The 24,595-nt window shown below is 41.0% G+C and overlaps 1 protein-coding gene across 1 annotated transcript in view; it reads right to left on the bottom strand.

Annotated features, from left to right (window-relative positions):
* Nucleotides 1-21,141, bottom strand: part of SRD5A2 (steroid 5 alpha-reductase 2) — a 55,359-nt gene extending 34,218 nt beyond the window's left edge. Inside the window, exon 1 of the mRNA XM_027113456.1 lies at nucleotides 20,796-21,141. Within this exon, the coding sequence (XP_026969257.1) occupies nucleotides 20,796-21,076 (281 nt within the window). The 5' untranslated portion in view covers nucleotides 21,077-21,141. The remainder of the gene's footprint in view (nucleotides 1-20,795) is intronic.
* Nucleotides 21,142-24,595: the final 3,454 nt, after the last annotated feature.

Genomic DNA, 24,595 nt, shown 5'->3' with positions numbered 1-24,595 from the left:
TAATCCCCAGAATTTGTGAATACTACTTCATTATAACAAAAGAGCGAATATTCTTACATGGCAAAAGATGAGTTTAAATGAAGGATCTTGAGAAGATGGTGTTATCCTGGATAATCTGGATAGACCCTAAATGCAATCACATGTATCCTTATACAAGAAAGGAGCAGAAGAAAAGAAAGATACACAGAGAAAAAGGCAATGTGAAGGCAGAGCATAGAGATGTAACCACAAGCCAAGGAATGCAGACAGCTACCAGAAGCTGGATGAGGCAAGGAACAGATCTTCCTTTAGAGCTTCCACAGGGACCCCTGCTGGCACCTTCTGGCCTCCAGAATGACAAGAGAAAAAATTTCAGACTTCTGGTCTCCAGCATGATGAGAGAAAAAATTTCTGTAGTTTTAAGCCACCCCATTTGTGGTAATTTATTATAGCAGCTACAGGGAACTAATATACCTTGTTAGAGTAATATTAGGTCATTGAAATTAATTTCAGTTCAGACATCCGGTAAGGGAACTGCCAGCAAAGGACCACACAGAGCTAATATTTATACGTTGCTTACTATGCTCCAGGTAATGTTCTAAGTACTTTGCACACATTAACTCATTTAATCTTTATAGTAACCCTAGGAGATAGGTAATATTGTTATTATCCCCATTATACAGATAAGGAAACTGAGGCACAGTGAGATTAAATTAGCCCAAGTTGACACAGCTATGAAATGTCACAGCTGGGATCCAAGTCCAGGTGGAGCTGTTTCCAGAGTTTATGCTCTTGAGCACTTTGCTTTGCAGTCACTGTGTGAAAAACATCAGTTTCATGAGCATTTGTTTACACCAGAGGTTCTCACCTCTGGTTCCATATTCAAATCACCTAAGGGGCTTTAGGAACACTAAAAGGGAAGAGGCACACTGAGGACAAATTAATCAGAATCTTAGGCATAGGATCCTGAGCATCAGTAGCACTTACGAGTCGCCCCAGATGACTCTAATGTGCAGACAGGGTTAAAAACCACTAACAGCATAAACTTCAATGGCAAATTTAACTTTTTCAAATTGGAAGTGACCAGATGGTTTGGTTTCTCCAAAGACTATGTACACACAGAGAAATTAGACTGCCAAATCTAGTTTTTTTTAAGGGACTCAATTCAATAAAACTACACTTCTTTTTCCTGCAATAGAGTGGTTGATCATTTTCTACTAAGGGTGATACCATGGGAAAAATTCAATACAAAGTTTTCCCCAAAGCTCCTAAGACTTCTTCTTATCTTGCTCTGATGCCCTGGAAGTGAGGACAGACAGGCCCCATTGTCAACCCCTTGCAGACGTCATCTGGTGTGAACCACCTGGTGGTCATGATCCAGTAGATATATTAAAATTATTGAGATGATTAGCTCATGAAGATCTAAAATACAGTACACCATTTTTAACTTTCCTGTATTATTTCTTAATCTTTGTGTCCTGGTAGTATTGGGAGACCCTGGGACTGCTCACTCACTCAATTTTCCTCTTTCTTCCCACCTCTGCATCAAAGCAGAATTCAGTCTGAACATCCAATGAATTACTAAGGTTTTAGAAACTTTGAGGATCTTCTGAATGATGGAAAGAGTAATCATCGAGGCTACAACCTCCTACAAGAGACAGGCTACAGACCACTGACCCTATTTATTTGTTTGTTTGCTTGCTTCCTTATTTATTTATACCCTAGAAGATCAAAATCTTAGTGTACAAATAGAACCAGATCAATCTCTCGGCCTGAGTAACTAATCAATTAATTTGAATAACTAGTTTACCTTTTCTTTTTCTTTAAGTTGATTGCTTTGGTGTGGGTTTTGGCATGGTGTAGACACATCTCCTCAGCCACTCATGCTAACTGGTCATGACCAAGTTAATAAATTATAAATTGTGACATGGGGTGGTCTTCAGCTTGAAGTACAAAGTTCAGCAAGGCTACTAAGGTAAGATAAGGACAAGACACATTCACTGTTGGACACAAATACATAATTTCTCTAAGTTGTAATTTTGTCTCCTTTATTTTTCATTATTTGCAAAAATGATGCTGTGGTTTTCTAATTCTAGTTGTTTGGCTTTATACTGCAGCCTAGCTTTAGAGGGATCCTGATGTCATTTGGAATGGGCCAGGAATAGAACCCATTCCCACCAGCCAGACTGAAAAACTCACAATACATGGGACATTGGGTAGAGTACTCAGAAAGGCCTTAGCTCAGAGGAGGGGATTAATTAGCCCTTGCACTAGCACTCTTCTAGAACCACCTAATAAACCACATTAAGACCTGAAAGGGCCAAATTACTTCCAAGTAATTTAACTGCACCCCAGAACAAAGCTCAAGAATATTTATAGGAATACAAAAATATCCAACAGCCAGCAAGGTACAATGTCTGACCATCCAATCAAAGATTACCAGGCAGGGCTTCCCTGGTGGCGCAGTGGTTGAGAGTCTGCCTGCCGATGCAGGGGACACGGGTTCGTGCCCCGGTCCGGGAGGATCCCACATGCCGCGGAGCGGCTGGGCCCGTGAGCCATGACCGCTGAGCCTGCGCGTCCGGAGCCTGTGCTCCGCAATGGGAGAGGCCACAACGGTGAGAGACCCGCATACAGCAAAAAAAATAAAAGCAGCCAGAGATCAAAGACATATGTACAGAGGAACAAAGATAAGGAAAACGACAGGTTTCTTTTTGGAAACAATGCAAGCTAGATAACAGTGGAGCAACACCTTTAAAGTACTGAAAGAAAATAACTGTCAATCTGAATGCTATGCCTAGAATTATATACCTTCAGAAACAAAGGAGACATAAAGACATTTTCAGATATTCAAAATACGAAAAAACTGTTCTAACAAAATTAATTTCTTCAGACAAAAGAAAGAATAATATCAGATAGAAGTATAGATCAACCTCCAAAAGTAAAGAGCATCAGAAATGGCAAATACATGGGCAAATACATGTTTTTTATTATTTGAATCTCTATAAAAGATAATTGTTTAAACAAAAATAACAGCAATAGGTTGAAGCTTCTTATGGCATGTGCATCAGTAAAACAAATAACAACAATAGCATAAAGGTCAAGAGGGAAGAAAGGGAAGTATATTATTTCACATTCCTACAGTACACATGAAGTGGTATGACATCACTTGAAAATAAATAGTGATAAATTTAAGATACGTGCTTTAAAGCTTTAATCAAACTAACAAAAGAAAGAGTTATAGCTAATAATCCAACAAAAGCTATAAAATGGAATAAAATAACACTCAATTCAAAAGATGGAAGATAAAGGGAAAATGAACGCAAGTAACAGAGAGACGAAAAGACACAAATAGCAATGTGATAGATTTAAACCAAACTACATAAATAATCCCATTAGCTATAAACATTCTAAAAGTCCCAATTAAAAAGCAGAGATTGTCAGTATTGAGCAAAAAGCAAGACTTGACCATATACTGCCTTCAAGAAACATACAGTGAATTTAAACACAGAGACAGATTCAAAGTAAAATGTTGAAAAAATATGCCATGCCAACCCTCAGAAAAAGAAAACCATAGTGACTACATTAATATTAGATAAAAGTAGATTTCAGAGCAAAGAATATTATCAGGAATAAGGGTAATGATAATGAAGTAGTGATAATAAAGGAATAATGATAAAAAGGATCAATTCATCAAGGACATAGCAATCCTAAATGCTCATGCATCTAATAACAGAGCTTCAAAATACATGAAAAACACCTGATAGAACTTTGAGGAGAAATAGGGAAGTCCTATTTTAATCAGACATAAATCAATACTCCTCTCTCAGTACTTAGAGAAAAAGTAGACAGAAAATCAGCAGGATATAGAAGATCTGAAAAGCACTTTCAATCAAATTAACCTATAGACATTTTTAGAAGACTCCTCCTTACAGCAGAATACCTATTCTTTTCAAGTTTAAAGAGCACATTTACCAAGACAGACCAAATTCTGGGCCATAAAACAAGTTTTAATTCAACAAGTAAAAGGCTTTAAGTCATATAAAGTATGTTCTCTGTCCATGATGAAATTATATTAGAAATTGATAACAGAATATATCTGGAAAATCCCTAACATTTGGAAACTAAATAGTACCGTTCCAAATAACCCATGGATCAGAGAAGAAATCAAAAGAGAAATATCAGTATTTTGAAATGAATTAGAACAAAAACAACATATTAGAATTTGTGAGGTGCCAAAAGCAGTATTTTGTGATTTTCATAGCAATATATGCCAAATCAGAAAAAGGAGGTCTTAATGCATAACCTCAGCTTCTGCCTTAAAAAGCTAGAAAAAGGAGAGCAAATTAAACCCAAAGTAAGAAGAAGGAAGGAAATAATAAAGATCAAATCAGAAAACAAACAGGAAACATAAAAATCAATAGAGAAACTCAACGAAACCAAAATCTGGTTCCTTGAAAATATCAATAAAGTTGATAAAACTCTAGCTAGACAGAGTAGGGGAAAAAGTGAGAAGACATACATTACCATTATCAAGAATCAGACAGGTGACATCCCCATGTATTCTATACATATTAAAAGGATATCTGTGTATTGACACTTTACCAGGTAACATCTGCCTTTTAAGGGATCTTCAACATCCTAACTCAAAGGATCAATATGAAAGATGACAATTTCAGAAGTTAGTGATATCACAGTGGCTTAGTGGGAGAGATCTTATACATTAATGGTGACTTTTCCCCCAAGGCAGTGCTTATTTGTAGAAATGTCTTGATCTCTATTGGCATTTAATTGCATGCTCAGTTTGCGAGGTAATTCTTAAAATCTTGTAATGTCAGTATTGTTTCTTCTATTAGGTATAGTGGGAGTTATGCCATTAAACACTTCGAAAATATTACATAAAAATCTAGAAACCAGGGATTTCCCTGGTGGCACAGTGGTTAAGAATCCGCCTGCCAATGCAGGGGACATGGGTTCGAGCCCTGGTCCGGGAAGATCCTACATGCTGCAGAGCAACTAAACCCGTGCACCACAACTACTGAGCCTGCGCTCTAGAGCCCATGAGCCACACTACTGAGCCCATGAGCCGCAACAACTGAAGCCCGCATGCCTAGAGCCCGTGCTCTGCAACAAGAGAAGCCACTGCAATGAGAAGCAAGTGTACCACAGCGAAGAGTAGCCCCCGCTTGCTGCAATAAGAAAAAGCTCGCTCGCAGCAATGAAGACCCAACACAGACAAAAATAAATTTAAAACTTTATTTTAAAAAATCTATAAACCAAAAGTATCAGCTATTCACATTACTTTATATTCTAATCATTATCTATATTAATTCATATGGGTTGATGTGGACTTATTTAGAGCATACTCATTGTGTGCTATTTTTTCACTAAATAACTTTATATTATTTCCATCACAGATATAGATCCAAGAAGGTAATATTTTTGAATTATATGTAATATTCAATCATACTGATTACAATCAGCCCTTAATAGTAGAGCATTTAAGTAACTTCCAGTGTTCTACAGTTGTGAATAGTAACACTATAACTTTGTGTAAATTGATTTCTTTCTTTTGGACTATTGCCCTTGAGTATTCTACCTAAGTGAAATTCCTGGGGGAAAAAAGTGAACTGCTTTTCAGCTATTGTTAAACATTGCCAGATTAGCTTCACAGAAAGTTTGAACAATTCTCAGTGACACAGGGCCACACATACAACGATTTTTTCAAAGGCCTACCTATAGTTTTTTTTTTTAATCTTTACTGAGGTATAATTAACAATCAACTGCATGTATTTAAAGTATGCAATTTGATAAATTTTAAAACCATCATGATATCAAAATAACATATCCATCTCTACCAAAATTTTGCTCATACTCTTCGTGATCTCATCCTTCTGTCTCTCCCTTTGTCCCCAGGAAACCCCTGATGTACTTCATGTACCATAGGTTAGTTTGAATTCCATAGAATTTTATACAAATGGAGTCATAAAGCATGTACTGGGCTTCCCTGGTGGCGCAGTGGTTAAGAATCCGCCTGTCAATGCAGGGGACACTGGTTCGAGCCCTGGTCCGGGAAGATCCCAAATACCGCAGAGAAACTAAGCCCATGTGCTGCAACTACTGAGCCTGTGCTCTAGAGCCCACAAGCCACAACAACTGAGGCTGCGTGCCACAACTACTGAAGCCCACACACCTAGAGCCCATGCTCTGCAACGAGAAGCCACCACAATGAGAAGCCCACACACTGCAACAAAGAGTAGCCCCTGCTTGCCGCAACTAAAGAAAGCCTGTGCGCAGCAATGAAGACACAATGCAGCCAAAAATAAATAAATTTATTAAAAAAAAAAAAACGCATGCACTATTTTTTTTGCTTGGCTTCTTTACACAGAATAATTATTTTGACTTTCATCTTAGTGTAGTTCACATCAATAGTTCACTCATTTTTATTGCTGAGTACTATTCTATTATATGGTTATACCACAATTTGTTTACTCATTCACTTTTTGACGGACATTTGGGTTGTTTCTGGTTTTTGGCTGCTACAAATAAACCTGCTAAAAACATCTGTATAGAAGTCTTTGTGTCGACATGTGCTTTTTTTTTTTTGCGGTACGCGGGCCTCTCACTGTTGTGGCCTCTCCCGTTGCGGAGCACAGGCTCCGGACACACAGGCTCAGAGGCCATGGCTCACGGGCCTAGCCGCTCCGCGGCATGTGGGGTCTTTCCGGACTGGGGCACGAACCCATGTCCCCTGCATCGGCAGCCGGACTCTCAACCACTGCGCCACCAGGGAAGCCCCAGACATGTGCTTTTATTTTGCTTGGAAAAGAGCTAGCAATGGAATGGGTAGGTCACATGGTATGTTTATGTTTAACTTTTTAAGAGACTTCAAAATGTTTTCCAAAGTGGTAGTCATTTTACATTCCTATCAACAATGTATAAGAATTCTAGTCTTCCACATCCTCAGTAGCACTTGGTATGTTCAGTCTTTTTATTCTAGCCATTCTAATGGAGGCATAATAGTATCCCACTGTGGTTTAATTAGCATTTCCCTAATGACTAATGATGTTGAGCATCTTTCCCTGTTTTTATTTGCCATTCATATGTTTTCTTTAGCAAAGTATCTGTTCATATCATGAGGTGCAGGAGCAATTTCATTAGAGAAAGAAAAGTATTTTCAACAAATGGTACTGGAACAATTGGCTATCTATAGGCAAAAGAAAGAACTTTGATTCATATTTCTAACCCCATATAAGAATTAACTCAAAATAGATAATAGACATAAATGTAAAACCTAAAATAATAAAACTTTTATAAGAAAACATAAGGAAAAAACCCATGTGACTTTAGACTAGGCAAAGATTTCTTAGATTTAATTGCATGAAAACAAATAGAAAAATTGGACTTCATCAAAATTAAAAACCTCTGCTTTTCAAAAGATATGGTTAAAAGAATGAAAAAGACAAGCCACACAGAGTAGGAGAAATTATTTGCAAAGTATATATCTGGTAAAGAATTTGTATCTAGAATGTATAAAGAACTTTCAAAACTTAATAATAAGAAAACAAAGGACCCAAAACACTAGTATTTAGATTTGTTTATCAGATAGTAACTTTGGGTAAGTAAAGAACATTCACTGGGAGACTGAAGTGAGACCAAGTACTGCTGTTGAAAGAGGACAGATAGAGCAGAAGAGAAAAACAGAGACTGTACACAGAAAGGGAGTTGCGGGTTTTTCATGGTCAAATAGAAAAAATATCAAAAGCAAATTGCCTTATTTTCTTCACAGTAACTTTTAGGATCAGCCTTGACAACATGAAGCAAGTAAATGGAAGAATTTTGAAAATGGCCCAGACCTGATTTAAGGCTTGGATAGTAGGATCAGATATTATGGCATAGATACAAAAGATATTTGGTATTGTGGGAAGCAGCCGCATAGCACAGGGAGATCAGCTCCGTGCTTTGTGACCATCTAGAAGCGTGGGATAGGGAGGGTGGGAGGGAGACACAAGAGGAAGGAGATATGGGGATATATGTATATGTATAGCTGATTCACTTTGTTATAAAGCAGAAACTAACACACCATTGTAAAGCAATTATACTCCAATAAAGATGTTAAAAGAAACAAAAGATATTTGGTATTAAAAAGGTATTCTAAGACGGAGTACATATGGCGCACAGGGCAATTTTAAGTCATAGGTCACCAAACAGACCCCTTTTCCCGACTGAACATCTCATTCCCACCCACATAGACCATCTTTAGAGGACCAGCTAAGTGCTTAGTCATCACTCCCCCTCACTCCCACCAATTACTGCAATCAGACAGAGTGCAGTTATTTGTGAAATTGCATTAATAACAGCGATTGTCTCAAGGATAACATGAGATAACTGATATAAAACACGTAACATAATTCCTGGAACACCTGGAGCTCAATAAATATTGGTTTCTCCTTCCCATATCCCCCCTTCCATAACCAAATGGAAGGCAAATTGCATTGTTGGCCGTGGTTCAGAGGGTTTTAAAATTTAGAGCTCCTATGATGAGTCTCCTTAAAGGCTGCTGGGTTGAGCCCAGCAACTTTTTAAACATCTTGAGTCCAGCCTTTAATGTCTCCATTGCCATATGTGGCAAGGAGTCAAAAAGCAGAAAGGGAAGTGCCCCAGGTTCCAGAACCAAGTTGCCAGGCTCTGGCAAAAATCAACATGTAGACAACTTTCATATTCTATCTTGTAACAGAAAACATTAATATTCTCCCTCCTGCTGGCCGAGGACCTTTCATCTGAGTATACCTCCTTGCCTTTCCACTCTCCCTCACTCATTGCTCCTCAGGAAAGGAGGAGTAAATTACCCAATTGGTAAATTTGAAAGCAGGACCTCTCAAGGGGTGTGTGCAGCTCAGCCCTTCTTCCATTCTGCTATCTTTCCAAAACAGGCACCACTGGGTAAGGCCCGTAGTATTCAGCCATCGTTGTCACTGAGTTTTTCTGAGGGACAGTGTTAGGATCCAAAAGGGAAGCCATGTTGCCCCAAACCAGCTTTACCACTAATAAGGGTAGTAATTTGTCTCTAGTTGCCTAATTCCTGGATCTGTCTCTCAGTTGATTATGAACTTGGGTGGGGGAAGAAGGGTGCCATTTATTGGGTTCCCTCAAAACCCACCCACCCATCTGCCCACTCTTCCATGCACACTCAAACACAGACAGGCACCAGAGACCTCAGCATGTTCAGTGGCATGACCATGGTCCCCCTTGTGGACCATAGCCCACATGTCCCTCAATTTGCATTTTCCCACCTGTCCTGAGCTTCTCACACTGACATTACCACCACCAAACTTTCACACCAGAAAGAGTGTCAGACACACTATGATGCGTTTTCCTGCCTTTCTCCTGGAGGGCAAGCACCAGCTTTGTGTTTCTTTTGTGTGCTCCCCTAGGACCCAGCACAGTTCTGAGCATGTGGAACTCTGATAAAGAATTAGGACACCTAAGTTCAAGCCCCACTCTGCCCCTTCCTCACCATGTAACTTCATATACATCACTTAACCAGCTTGGATCACTGTTTCCTTATCTTGTTTGTTAAGTGACATTAAATTAGATTTAAAATGAGCAATAAGTTGGACCTTTCTTCAGTGTGGTAAAAGTGGTCAAGATCTCTAAATCTTGTTTACATTTTTGGCAAACATAGCTGTATATGTTTCAGATGTGCTTATGATGTCATCCCATTTAGAATGTAAACTCCAAGAGTCCTACTATTTCCCACAAAGGATCAAATAAATGACTTGCAACCCAGGAATTCACAGAAAATCAGATTTACTACCAAATTCCTATTTAAATGTAGCAGAAATTTTCTAGATTATGCCCAGTACTTTACTATAGGATTTAACAAAATTTTATAATAGAACTACCAGAGCACTGAATGTAAAGCTATGCCACACGTGGTTTTCTTAAGCAGAGGCTAGCAAACTATGACCCACAGGCCAAATACAGCCCAATACCTGTTTTTGTAAATAAAGTTTTATTGGAACATTACCTCACTCATTTGTCTACATAATTGTCTGTGCTGTTTTCATGCTACAAGAGCAGAGCTGAGTAGTTGTGACAGAGACTGTATTACCACAAAGCCTAAAACAGCTACTATCTGGCTTTTCTACAGAAAAATGTTTGCTGACCCCCATTTTAATTGATCCAAATTATGCCTCATGAATGTCCTTAACACATGAATAAGTGACCACAAGAATTCAGTTTATTCTGCCTGGGACTTCCTTCTCAGTGTGTAAGAGGAGAGATTTTTCTAGGTGGTTTCCAATGTCCGTATTAATCATCCTCCTGATTCTCAGCCAATGAATAATTTCCTTCAAGAGGTTTGATTACTTCTGAATATTTGACACATCTGCAGGTCTTATAAGATTGGAGAAGCATTGACACGGCACATGATGAGACTCAAGTTCCAGTGCCCTCTTTGCCCCTAATTGTCTTAACTTTGTGGTGCTCTGCTTCTATAAAATGAGGAGGCTAGACAGATGTGACGTTTCCTTAAAATAGAGAATTATGATCCAGTGTGTGAAGTGCTTCATGGAAGGCCACACTGGCTGCTATGAAAACCACACCTTGACTTACAAAAGGAGAAAGGACACAGAGAAGCCTTCTTGGAGGAAGTGATGCCCGATCTGAGTCTTGAAGGATGGGGAAGAATTCATGGTGCTGGAGAATGAACTGAGCAATCGAGCAAAAAGGCCTCTTATTGAGAGATTCGTTCAAGATGGCGGAGTAGAAGGACGTAGGTGCACTCCCTCTTGGGAGAGCACTGGAATCACAACTAACTTCTGAGCAATCATTGACACGAAGACACTGGAACTCACCAAAAAAGATACCCCACATCCAAAGACAAAGGAGAAGCCACAATGAGATGGTAGGAGGGGCGCAATCACAACAAAATCAAATCCCATAACGGCTGGGTGGGCGACTCACAAACTGGAGAACACTTATACCACAGAAGTCCACCCACTGGAGTGAAGGTTCTGAGCCCCACGTCAGGCGTTCCAACCTGGGGGTCCAGCAACAGGAGGAGGAATTCCTAGAGAATCAGACTTTGAAGGCTAGTGGGATTTGATTGCAGGACTTTGACAGGACTGGGGGAAACAGAGACTCCACTCTTGGAGGGCACACACAAAGTAGTGTGCGCATCGGAACCCAGGGGAAGGAGCAGTGACCCCATAGGAGACTGAACCAGACCTACCTGCAAGTGTTGCAGGGTCTCCTGCAGAGGCGGGGGGTGGCTGTGGCTCACCCTGGGGACAAGGACACTGACAGCAGAAGTTCTGGGAAGTACTCCTTGGTGTGAGCCCTCCCAGAGTCTGCCATTAGCCCCCCCAAAGAGCCCAGGTAGGCTCCAGTGTTGGGTTGCCTCAGGCCAAACAACCAACAGGGAGGGAACCCAGCCCCACTCAACAGCAGTCAAGCAGATTAAAGTTTTCCTGAGCTCTGCCCATCAGAGCAACACCCAGCTCTACCTACCACCAGTCCCTCCCATCAGGAAACCTGCACAAGCCTGTTAGATAGCCTCATCCACTAGAGGACAGACAGCAGAAGCAAGAACTACAATCCTGCAGCCTGTGGAACAAAAACCACATTCACAGAAAGATAGACAAGATGAAAAGGCAGAGGGCTACATACCACATGAATGAACAAGATAAAACCCCAGAAAAACAACTAAATGAAGTAGAGAAAGGCAACCTTCCAGAAAAAGAATTCAGAATAATGATAGTGAAGATGATCCAGGACCTCGGAAAAACAATAGAGGCAAAGATGGAGAAGATGCAAGAAATGTTTAACAAAGACCTAGAAGAATTAAAGAACAAACAAACAGAGATGAACAATACAATAACTGAAATGAAAACTACACTAGAAGGAATCAATAGCAGAATAACTGAGGCAGAAGAAAGGAAAAGTGACCTGGAAGACAGAATGGTGGAATTCACTGCTGCAGAACAGAATAACGAAAAAAGAATGAAAAGAAGTAAAGACAGCCTAAGAGACCTCTGGGACAACATTAAACACAACAACTTTCGCATTATAGGGGTCCCAGAAGGAGAAGAGAGAGACAAAGGACCCGAGAAAATATTTGAAGAGACTGTAATTGAAAACTTCCCTAACATGGGAAAGGAAATAGCCACCCAAGTCCAGGAAGCACAGTGAGTCCCATACAGGATAAACCCAAGGAGAAACACACCAAGACACATAGTAATCAATTTGGCAAAAATTAAAGACAAAGAAAAATTATTGAAAGCAGCAAGGGAAAAACGACAAATAACATACAAGGGAACTCCCATAAGGTTAACAGCTGATTTCTCAGCAGAAACTCTACAAGCCAGAAGGGAGTGGCATGATACACTTAAAGTGATGAAAGGGAAGAACCTATAACCAAGAATACTCTACCCAGCAAGGATCTCATTCAGATTCGATGGAGAAATCAAAAGCTTTACAGACAAGCAAAAGCTAAGAGAAATCAGCACCACCAAACCAGCTCTACAACAAATGCTAAAGGAACTTCTCTAAGTGGGAAACACAAGGGAAGAAAAGGACCTACAAAAACAAACACAAAACAATTAAGAAAATGGTCATAGGAACATACATATTGATAATTACCTTAAACGTGAATGGAAAAATGCTCCAACCAAATGACACAGGCTGGCTGAATGGATACAAAAACAAGACCCATATATATGTTGTCTACAAGAAACCCACTTCAGACCTAGGGACACATACAGACTGAAAGTGAGGGGATGGAAAAAGATATTCCATGCAAATGGAAATCAAAAGAAAGCTGGAGTAGCAATACTCATATCAGATAAAATAGACTTTAAAATAAAGAATGTTACAAGAGACAAGGAAGGACACTACATAATGATCAAGTGATCAATCCAAGAAGAAGGTTTAACAATTATAAACATATGTGCACCCAACATAGGAGCACATCAATACATAAGGCAACTGCTAACAGCTGTAAAAGAAGAAATCGACAGTAACACAATAATAGTGGGGGACTTTAACACCTCACTTACACCAATGGACAGAGCATCCAAAATGAAAATAAATAAGGAAACAGAAGCTTTAAATGACACAATAGACCAGATAGATTTAATATTTATAGGACATTCCATCCAAAAACAGCAGATTACACTTTCTTCTCAAGTGTGCATGGAACATTCTCCAGGATTGATCACATCTTGGTTCACAAATCAAGGCTCAGTAACTTGAAGAAAATTGAAATCATATCAAGCATCTTTTCTGACCACAACACTATGAGATTAGAATGAATTACAGAGGAAAAAAACGTAAAAAACAAAAACACATGGAGGCTAAACACTACGTTACTAAATAACCAGGAGATCACTACAGAAATCAAAGAGGAAATCAAAAAATACCTAGAGACAAATGACAATGAATACACGACAATCCAAAACCTATGGGATGCAGCAAAAGCAGTTCTAAAGGGAAGTTTATAGCTCTACAAGCCTACCTCAAGAAACAAGAAAAATATCAAATAAATAATCTAACCTTACACCTAAAGGAATTAGAGAAAGAAGAACAAAGAAAACCCAAAGTTAGCAGAAGGAAAGAAATCATAAAGATCAGAGCAGAAATAAATGAAATAGAAACAAAGAAAACAATAGCAAAGATCAATAAAACTAAAAGCTGGTTCATTGAGAAGATAAACAAAATTGATAAACCATTAGCCAGATTCATCAAGAAAAAGAGGAAGAGGACACAAATCAATAAAATTAGAAATGAAAAAGGAGAATTACAACAGACACCACAGAAATACAAAGCATCCTAAGAGATTACTACAAGCAACTCTATGCAAATAAAATGGACAACCTGGAAGAAATGGACAAAGTCTTAGAAAGGTATAACCTTCCAAGACTGAACCAGGAAGAAATACAAATTATGAACAGACCAATCACGAGTAATGAAATTCAAACTGTGATTAAAAATCTTCCAAAAAACAAAAGTCCATGACCCGATGGCTTCACAGGTGAATTCTATCAAACATTTAGAGAAGAGCTAACACCCATCCTTCTCTAACACTTCCAAAAAATTGCAGAGGAAGGAACACTCCCAAACCCATTGTACGACGCCACCATTACCCTGATACCAAAACCAGACAAAGATACTACAAAAAAAGAAAATTACAAACCAATATCACTGAGTGATGAATACAGATGCAAAAATCATCAACGAAATACTAGCAAACAGAATCCAACAACACATTCAAAGGATCATACACCACGATTAAGTGGGTTTTATCCCAGGGATGCAAGGATTCTTCAGTATACTCAAATCAATCAATGTGATACACCATATTAACAAATTGAAGAATAAAAACCATATGATCAACTCAATAAATGCAGAAAAAGCTTTTGACAAAATTCAACACCCATTTATGATAAAAACTCTCCAGAGAGTGGGCACAGAAGGAACCTACCTCAACATATTAAAGGCCATATACGACAAACCCACAACAAACATTATTCTCAATGGTGAAAAACTGAAAGCATTTCCTCTAAGATCAGGAACAAGACAAGGATGTCCACTCTCACTGCTATTATTCAACATAGTTTTGGAAGTCCTAGCCATGGCAATCAGAGAAGAAAAAGAAATAAATTAATACAAATTGGAAAAGAAGTAAAACTGTTACTGTTTGCAGATGACATGATACTATACATAGAGAATCCTAACGATGCTACCAGAAAACTACTAGAGCTAATCAATGAATTTGGTAAAGTTGCAGGATACAAAATTAATGCGCAGAAATCCCTTGCATTCCTATATACTAATAATGAAAAATCTGAAAGAGATACTAAGGAAACACTCCCATTTACCATTGCAACAAACAGAGTAAAATACCTAGGAACAAACCTACCTAGGGAGACAGAATACCTGTATACAGAAAACTATAAGACACGGTTGAAATAAATTAAAGATGATAGAAACAGATGGAGAGATATACCATGTTCTTGGATTGGAAGAATCAATATTGTGAAACTGACTATACTATCCAAAGGAATCTACAGATTCAATGCAATCCCTATCAAATTACCAAAGGCATATTTTACAGAACTAGAACAAAAAAAATCTTAAAATTTGTATGTAGACACAAAAGACCCCAAATAGCCAATGCAGTCTTGAGGGAAAAAAATGGAGCTGGAGGAATCAGACTATAGCCTGACTTCAGACTATACTACAAAGCTACAGTAATCAAGACAATATGGTACACAACACAAAAAACAGAAATATAGATCAATGGAACAGGATAGAAAGCCCAGAGATAAACCCACACACCTATGGTCAACTAATCTATGACAAAGGAGGCAAGGATATACAATGGACAAAAGACAGTCTCTTCAATAAGTGGTGCAAGGAAAACTGGACAGCTACATATAAAAGAATGAAATTAGCACACTCCCTAACACCATACACAAAAATAAACTCAAAATGGATTAGAGACCTAAATGTAAGACCAGACACTATAAAACTCTTAGAGGAAAATATAGGAAGAACACTCTTTGACATAAATTACAGCAAGATCTTTTTTGATCTGCCTCCTAGAGTAATGGAAATAAAAACAAAAATAAACAAATGGGACCTAATGAAACTTAAAAGCTTTTATAAAGCAAAAGAAACTACAAACAAGACGAAAAGACAACCCTCAGAATGGGAGAAAATATTTGCAAGTGAATCATCGGACAAAAGATTAATCTCCAAAATATATAAACAGCTCATGCAGCTCAATATTAAGAAAACAAACAACCCAATCAAAAAATGGGCAGAAGACCTAAATAGACATTTCTCCAAAGAAGACATACAGATGGGCAAGAAGCACATGAAAAGCTGCTCAACATCACTAATTATTAGAGAAATGCAAATCAAAACTACGAGTTTTCACCTCACACCAGTTAGAATGGGCGTCATCAGAAAATTTACAGACAACAAATGCTGGAGAGGGTGTGGAGAAAAGGGAACCCTCTTGTACTGTTGGCAGGCATATAAATTGATACAGCCAGTATGTAGAACAGTATGGATGTTCCTTAAATGACTAAAAATAGAAGTACCATATCACCCAGCAAACCCACTACTGGGCATATACTCAAGAGAAAACCATAATTCAAAAAGACACATGCACACCAATATTCACTGCAGCACCATGTACAATAGCCAGGTCATGGAAGCAACCTAAATGCCCATCAACGGACAAATGGATAAAGAAGATGTGGGGGCTTCCCTGGTGGCGCAGTGGTTGAGAGTCCACCTGCCGATGCAGGGGACACGGGTTCATGCCCCGGTCTGGGAAGATCCCACATGCCGCAGAGCGGCTAGGCCCGTGAGCCATGGCTGTTGAGCCTGTGTGTCCAGAGCCTGTGCTCCACAACAGGAGAGGTCACACAACAGTGAGAGGCCCGCGTACCGCAAAAAAAAAAAAAAAAAAAAAAAGATGTGGTACATATATACAATGGAATATTACTCGGCCATAAAAAGGAACGAAATTGGCTCATTTTGTAGAGACGTGGATGGATCTAGAGACTGTCATACAGAGTGAAGTACGTCAGAAAGAGAAAAACAAATATCATATATTAACGCATATATGTGAAACCTAGAAAAATGGTACAGACGAACCTGTTTCCAGGGCAGAAATAGAGACACAGATGTAGAGAACAAACGTATGGACACAAAGGGGGAAAAGTGGTGGGGGGGCGGGGTGTGGTGTGATGAACTGGGAAATTGTGATTGACATATATATACTGATATGTATAAAATGGATAACTAATAATAACCTGCTGTATAAAAAAATAAATAAAATAAAATTCAAAGAAAGAAAAAAAAGACCTCCCATTTAATCCATCATTTTATTAGGCTGAATAGAAAATGTCATTATTTTCAGCATCTAAACCCCAGGAAAGTTCTTTCCAAATTCAAACAGACTCTAATGTGTGCATTGCCCTCTGCTTCTGCATGTGCATCAAGGAAGGTCACACTGCCAGCAACTTTTTACAGAATAGTCACCTTTATTTGAAAACAGTTTTCTTTTTCATCTAAATACCAAGGTCACACCCAAGTCTTGAAAAAACATAAGCTCCCACAGGCATAGGTGTTGTGATGACCATTGCGTGAGACACCAAGGCATCTTGAGAAAATGATGAATCAGAGAGTGGGGGGAAAGGATCATTCCAGGCCGTAGTCAAGGTCAACAAGAGGTGAGATAACTCTGACTTCAAACAACTCTAGATGTGGGATTAGGCAACATGCTTACACAGCAGTCATTTTCATGTAGCTAAACCGACCAAATATCCACAACAATAGATTCTGAAGGGAAGAGAATGATCTGAGTTGACCTAGCCATGCAATCTCAGCAACGATTCCTAAGTAATTGCTAGCCCTCCCACAATTCTGACTGCCTGTACTGATGTCAGAAGTAGAGTTCATTCATGCATTCAACATATTTTAGTGAGTAACAAATATGTACTGGCACTTTTCTATACACTGAGGACACAGCCATGAACAAATAAATGAGATAAAAATCCTTGCCCTTGTGGGACTCACATTCTAGCATGTCACCCTTGTATGGAGAAAAGTGCAGAGTTTCACCTTCTATCCAATGAGACATGTTGCTTTTCTGAATAGCCCCCAAGGGACATTTTGCAGAAGAGTCTAAGCCACAGCTGAGCCAGCTTTCTCCTGAACCCCTGTTCTTCCATCGTATACTCTGTATCATAGCTACGCACAGCACAGGGTAAAGCCAAGGCAGCCTGGAGCTTTTTCCTTAATGTGCCCTCACTATCAAGCCTAATGACTCCTAAAACCTCAAGGCAAAAATGCTCATAACTTTGAACCACTTCTGGGAATCCTGGCTAAGAGAATAGTGATGACTTCTGAAGAAAATTTAGGTGCAAAAATGTACATCATAACCTTATTTAGCCAAAATAAAAAGACAAGTTAAATGTCCAATTTAATATAAATTATATTTTTAAAATATTAAAATTATCAAAAAACTACAGATTAATGGATAAATTATTGTTTTTAGATGAAATAACAAGCAGCCACTAAGATGATATTTACTAAGATTCTATGATAATGTGGAAAAATATTTATTATAGACAGTAATCAAGCAGAACTAAAACCTACATATATTCAATATAGCAAGCATGTATAAAAATTGACCAAGAAAAATTAGAACCTTGATGGAGGGAGACGCAAGAGGGAAGAGATATGGGAACATATGTATATGTATAACTGATTCACTTTGTTATAAAGCAGAAACTAACACACCATTGTAAAGCAATTATACCCCAATAAAGATAAAAAAAAAAAAGAACCTTGATGGAAATGTTCCAAAACATTAACAATTAGTGTACTTAAGTGTTGAAATTATGGGAATTTTTCTACTTTTGTACTTTTCATTTTTTCTTTAGTAAACATTCATTATTTTTATAATTAAAAAATAATTTTAAGCCTAAATATAGTTTTTAAAAGGCAAGAACAAGGCAGCAAGAACAAATATAAAACAGTTTATCATGGTAGCTAAGAGCCTAAGATCTGGATTCAGATTCCCTGGATCTGAACCCTGGCTCCCTGGTTACTTTGTGACCTTGGGCAAGTTATTTAAGCTTTTCTCACCCCAGTTTCCCACCTGCAAAATGGGGGTGATAATAGTGCTTCCTCAATGGGCTGGTATGAGGATTAGTAGATAACTCACATAGTGTTTAGCACAGAGCATAACCCCTTGTAAGCACTCAAAATGATAATAGATTCAACAGTCCAGTGGCCACAAAGAAAGAGTTCACACAAAGGGAATGGTGGACAAACATCACATCTTCATTCCTTAGGGACAACTCACTCACCCTGAGTTGTGTTTTCTGTGGGGAATTTTCCCTCAGGCAAAATCAATCCCCAAATCCTCTAAATTTTACATTTTAAATTTTCCCCTGAAGAAGGTGAACAGTATGTTGATATTCATTTTATGAGTAATTACTTCCTTGGTTTTTTAAATGTACTTGTCATAATTTACTAAGGCAAAGTACCTTTTGGCTTTAAAAACAAGTCTAAAACTTATGTTAATAGGAGTGTCAGAAAGCACTAATCAATACTGTAAGATGAAATGAACTCATAAAAATATTGTTTATGGTGCTAACAGACAGTAGTTTTAGAAGTTAAAATTAATTGCCTGATAAAATCACATTTTTCTGTCAAATGTCTTTTCCAAAAACAGTGAAATCAAAAGCTGGTCTCTTATCTCCTACACCCAACATCCTTCTCTCTGTGCAAATTAAACCACCTAAATCTGGATAAAATAAAATGGTTAGTAAATAGCTCCAGAAAGGACACCCATTTATGAAATGGTTGCTTGGCAATAATTATTAAAAGAGTGCGAATCCAGTTAAAATTGCATAAATATTAAATCTTGACCAATAAAAAAGATCCAGAAGATAAGAAGGGATTATATGGAAAGAGAGGTTAAAACTTGTTTCTCTACACTTCCTTTTCCCAAAATGAAGCATCACTTTTCCCTTATGATCCTTATGAGAGAGGATCATGCCTTTCAGCTTCCAGAGGAATTCCTTACCCTAATTTCTAATCTAGATTTCCTTGATTTTTTTTACCCCATAAATTCTCTACGCTAAATAAGGCTGTGCCTCTGTTCCAGTTCTTGATTTGGTTTGGCAACTTTTCTCTGTCCATGGATCCTGTTTTCTCCTTGCAGAGTATCCGCCTGCTTAACATGGTGGGAAAGTCTTAAACCATGGAGTTTCACAGGCTTAGATTTGAATTTGGCTGGGCACTAGCTGTATCATCTTCATTCAGTCACTTAACCTTACACAGCCTCAGTTCCTTTGTCTATAACGTGGGCACAGTAAATACATATCTCACAAGGTTACTATGGGGCTACATGGGACGACAGACGGTAAATGACTAGGCATGGTAGGCAACTGAATCTTAAGCTCTTCTCTTCTCCTAGGAGTCTCTTTTGAACATCTATTCTCCGAATCTTGAAAGCCCTTGGTTTCTTTCCTGTCTTTCCTTCTCAGAGCAGAAGGTAAAGTTCTCCTGAATTTGGGATTTTTAATTCAGAACATTTGAGCTCTAAGTTAACTTCAACCCATCCACACTTTAGTGCCAGTGGAATTTGCAACGAGTTGGTTGTGAGTGCGGTCCCTTTTCGGTGGTTCCTGAGAAGTGGGACTCTGCTCAGGTCAGTGGGTTCCCATCACGTTCTCTTTCTCACCGTTAAGTCCAGGGTCTGGGTCTGCCCATCTCCCTGCGGAGATACGTTGATCCAGTCCCTCTGAGCCGAGTTTCCTTCGGGAGAGGCCAATACTTAGACTCCCTCAAGATCTCAGAACCAGCCCGCCCCCACCCTGCAAAGGAAAGGTGAAGGAAGAACGAGAAGGGGTGGTGGGCAAGACGCCACAGGTGACGCGGGACGGCGCGGAGTTGGAGAGGTAACTGTCTGAGCCAAGAGCTCTGCCCAGCTTGAGCTTTCCAGCTTGCCTCCCGCCCCGCTCCACCGCTTTCCCCGGAGCAGGCCAAGGATTCGAAGCGGACCCGAGACGCGCGCGGGGGCGTGGAGAGTGAAGGCGGCGTCTGCCCGCGATCGCTCCTCCACTAGCCCGCGTCTGGCCCGCAGCCCCGGCCCGGCCAGGTACTCCCCTCGCGCGGCACTCCGCGGTCCTTGCAGCGGCTCGCGCCGCGCTGCGCTCCTGGACGCCGGGAGCCTGGCTGTGCGCTGCGCTCCGCACCCTCAAGGGAAAACGCTATGCTACCTGTGGAAGTAATGAGCGCAGAAGAGGCCCAGAAGCACAGTCGCAGGCTGGCCGAAGAGAGAGCGGGGCTGCCCGGCGAGGATCCCCGCGGGCACCGCGAAGGAGGGCAGCTCCTGCAGGAACCAGGCGGCGCGGGCGGATAGGCGGGTAGCCACGGGCATTCGGCTCTCCGTGTACTTCCCGTAGCCGGCGGGCTCCGCGAGGCACAGAACCAGTGCCCCCAGGACAGCCAAAGTGGCGCTGCCTGCCAGCACCGGACTCTCCTGGCAGCGAACGGACATTGCGCCCTGTTCCCCGCTGGTGGCCGCTGCCAGCGCAGAAGAGAGCGCGGCCCTCGCCGCCCCTTTATGGAGAGCTAGACGCCACCCCGTGTCCGCCCCTTCGGCCTTGGCTCCCGCCCCTCTATCCTACCTCCCATCTCAGAGCGGCCAGCCCTGGCTAGGCTCAGCAGCGATGCCCCTTTCGCAGGGCTGGCACTTCGGAAAGCAGCCAGGCGGAGAGTGGATGAAGGCTTTCGTGGAGCCAACTTAGTGTCCTGCGCCCTTCCTTTAGCCCATATTCGCGCCGTCGCCCGCGCGTCCGCCCCTCTCCACATCCTGCCACTGTTCTCTCCTTCTAACTACCCTTCGAAGATTTGTTCTTCACCCATCAACCTCTGATGCTGCAACTTCTGGGACTAGGAAATAGAAAACTACAGGTACGACTTAGCCAGGGTAGTTCTTCCGCTCTAACACACACCCTCTGTGTGGTGGCCACGCAGTCCCCACCCTCTGACCATCCGCAGCCAGAATCTCCCCAACCCCTCCGGTTCCCTGTGCTCCTTCACTCTCCGCCAGCTTCCACTCAACCCTGAATCCTTCCTTCGACTCTGGGCCCAGCCTCCAGCCACTTCCCGCGTCCCCCAGGCCTTCTGCGCTGGGGCGCCGCTCTCCTTGGCCACTTTCGTCATTAGTGGCCCCTCCACACCACCTCGCCCCCAGGCAGGTACCAGCCTCTCCCCACCCTTATTTCCTCTGCTTTCTCTCTGCTTTGAAGAGACGAGTCGACTGAGCGTGGGCGTGGAAGCACGGATTTCGACCCTGAGTAGTGATCCTGTCTGTCTGCCCTAGCCTCTCCTCTTCCCGAGCTGGTCCAGATTCAAGCTCATGTCTAGGGCTTCAGCCGCGGGACACCCTCTCCCATCTCCTGGAGCGGATGAATCGAGTCCCATATGATGTTGCCCTTTGAAGTGCACCTGGGCTCTAGAACATCTAAGACGCTGTTCTTTCTCTCTCCCTTCTACTTGCTGCCCTCCTGTCATTCTTCACCCCCTCGTTCATTATGTTTCCTCTTCCCTTCTCTGATTCAGTATCCAGACTTGCTTAACTGCCTTCTTCATATATTTTGTACCCCTTTTTCCCTCTTCTTTCTTTAATCCAGTTTTCTCCTCCCAGGTTGGCCTCCTCTTCCCACCTGCTGTTTGCCTCCTCATCTTCTTGTCCCACCTCCCTTGATTGCTTCATCCCTGTTAATTTTCTTCTCTTGTCCCTACTTCAGGCTCCACCCATCTTTCCCTTGCTCTCCCTCCCCTTTCTTGCGCGCTTTCTTCATCCTTCGCCCTTTGTTCCCACTAACTGCCACTCAGGAGCCCCACTCAGTATTACTCCATCCACTCCTGCCCTGTCCTACCAGCTATTCCAATGAAAGGTACATAGTGTTTCACCCGCCCAGTTTGAGATTGTTTCCTGATTCCTGGGACACGGTGGTGTATGGTGATGCCCTCTGCTCGCTGAAGAGGTATTCACCACTTTCCTGTTGGGTTAAAAATTAAATTGTAAATAGGCTTCAGTTTTCAGTTGACCACCCTGTAGGGACCACCCATATTGGCTGAAGCACTCTCCATGGAGTGGCCAGGCTCAGCTCTCACAGATACCTAGAGCCATATTTGCACTGGCTTCCCAGATCCAGTCCCAGATTCCTTATTTACTACTTGCTAGTTGAGAACACCCAAATCTAGACCTCCAGCAAAGACTGGAGCTTCTCATCTGCGTTTCCTCCCTGCTGGACAACTCTACTTGGATGTCCTTCAGAGACCTCAAATTCAACCCTACCCAAAACTAAACCCATTTATCTTCCCCTCCACTCCCCTCCACCCACATCCAGATCCTCCCTGTGTGTTCTTGGTTACCTCTTCTCTGTCCGAAATAGCCATAGCCTCCCTGGGAGGCTGGCTTGCAGACTCAGGAAATTCTAGATTTCTTTTTTTTTTTTTTAAGATTTTTTTTGATGTGGACCCTTCTAAAGTTTTTACTGAATTTGTTACAGTATTGCTTCTTTTATTTTATGTTTTGGTTTTTGGCCATGAGGCATGTGGGATCTTAGCTCCCAGACCAGGGATCAAACCCGCACCCCCTGCATTGGAAGGTGAAGTCTTAACCACTGGACTGCCAGGGAAGTCCCTATATTTCTTGATAACATACAGTATCAGGATAATAGGCAGTGTGACATTTCAAACCCAACTTGATGGAATACTTTTTCTTAAATGAAATTTCTCCTGTCCCAATTCTCTCCTCTCTTTTCTTACAACTTTGCCCAATTTTGGTCCTCATCATCTTTTTTCCACTACTATATCAGTTAGCTTTTGCTGCATAACAAACTACCCTAAAAGTCAGTTATCTTCAGATTATGCATCTGTGAGTCAGCTGGAGGTCAGCTGTCCTAGGCTAGGCTTGGCTGATCTTGCCTATGCTCACTCATTCATCTGCTGAGCAACTGAGAGGCCTGCTCCAGGCTGGGTTTGGATGGAGAACCTTAGCTAAGACAGCTCTGTTCCACATGGCTCTGGTCCTAGCATAAGTGAGCTAGCCCCACCATATCTATACAGTCTCAATAACAGAAGTACTAGAGGACAAGAAACACAAAAGACCTCTTGAGGCTCAGGCCAAGAACTAGTACACTCTTATTTTGTACTTTTTCTGTTGTCCAAATCAAGTCACATCGTGGATTCCACAGTCAGAATAGGAAAGTATTGCAAAGTTACATGGCAAAGGACAGGGATACAGGGAGAGGCAGAGAATTGGAACCAGTAATGCAACTGCTCTGAATTACATGCATAAAGAAAGTGCTCAGATTGGAAATATACAACTTGATTGATTTGCACAACCTGAACACATTCTTGCAACCAGCACCTAAGTCAAGAAACTGATTGCTAGCATACCAGAAGCTCCCCTCAGGCCTCCTTACATCCTCCCCTCAGGCCTCCTTACATCCCCTCCCAGAATAACCACCACCCTGACTTCTGACATCATAATTAGTTATGCCAGCTTTTGAACTTTACATAATATAATCATACAGTATTTACTTTTCGTGTGTGTTTTAATGGTACTGGAAATTTACTTTAATCAGTATGGTGAGGCATGAAGACATGGAAATGACCATCATGAAGGAAGTTTATACTCACAGATCCCCAGAAACAGGAGACACAGCAAGCCACACAAGACAACACAGGGAAGAATCAGGCTCAGTCAGTAGGCAGAGGGAGTGACAGGAAATCATGGACAAGAGCTTTATTGTGGTTTCTGCAGGAAGGAATGGACAAGGTAAGGTAAGCAGACTTAGAATTGGCTAGTTTGAATATTTTCAGTGGGCTGTTGGTTGTAGGGGTTATTTCTAGTTGGCTGGTACCTGGCACTGGGGTGATTAAGTCAGGCAAATAGTGGTCCAGAGTATAAGAGCCTGATATAAGAGATGATTGGGGTATGGCTGGTGTGTGCATGTGTGTGTGTGTGTGTGTGTGTGTGTGTGTGTGTGTGTGTGTGTGT

The sequence above is a fragment of the Aethalodelphis obliquidens genome, unplaced genomic scaffold, assembly GCF_003676395.1.
Source record: "Aethalodelphis obliquidens isolate GAN/ISIS:26980383/991018 unplaced genomic scaffold, ASM367639v1 scaffold12, whole genome shotgun sequence".
Taxonomy (NCBI): Eukaryota; Metazoa; Chordata; class Mammalia; order Artiodactyla; family Delphinidae; genus Aethalodelphis; species Aethalodelphis obliquidens.
The sequence above is the reverse complement of the archived record's forward strand: the minus strand, read 5'-3'. Positions and strand labels throughout refer to the sequence as shown.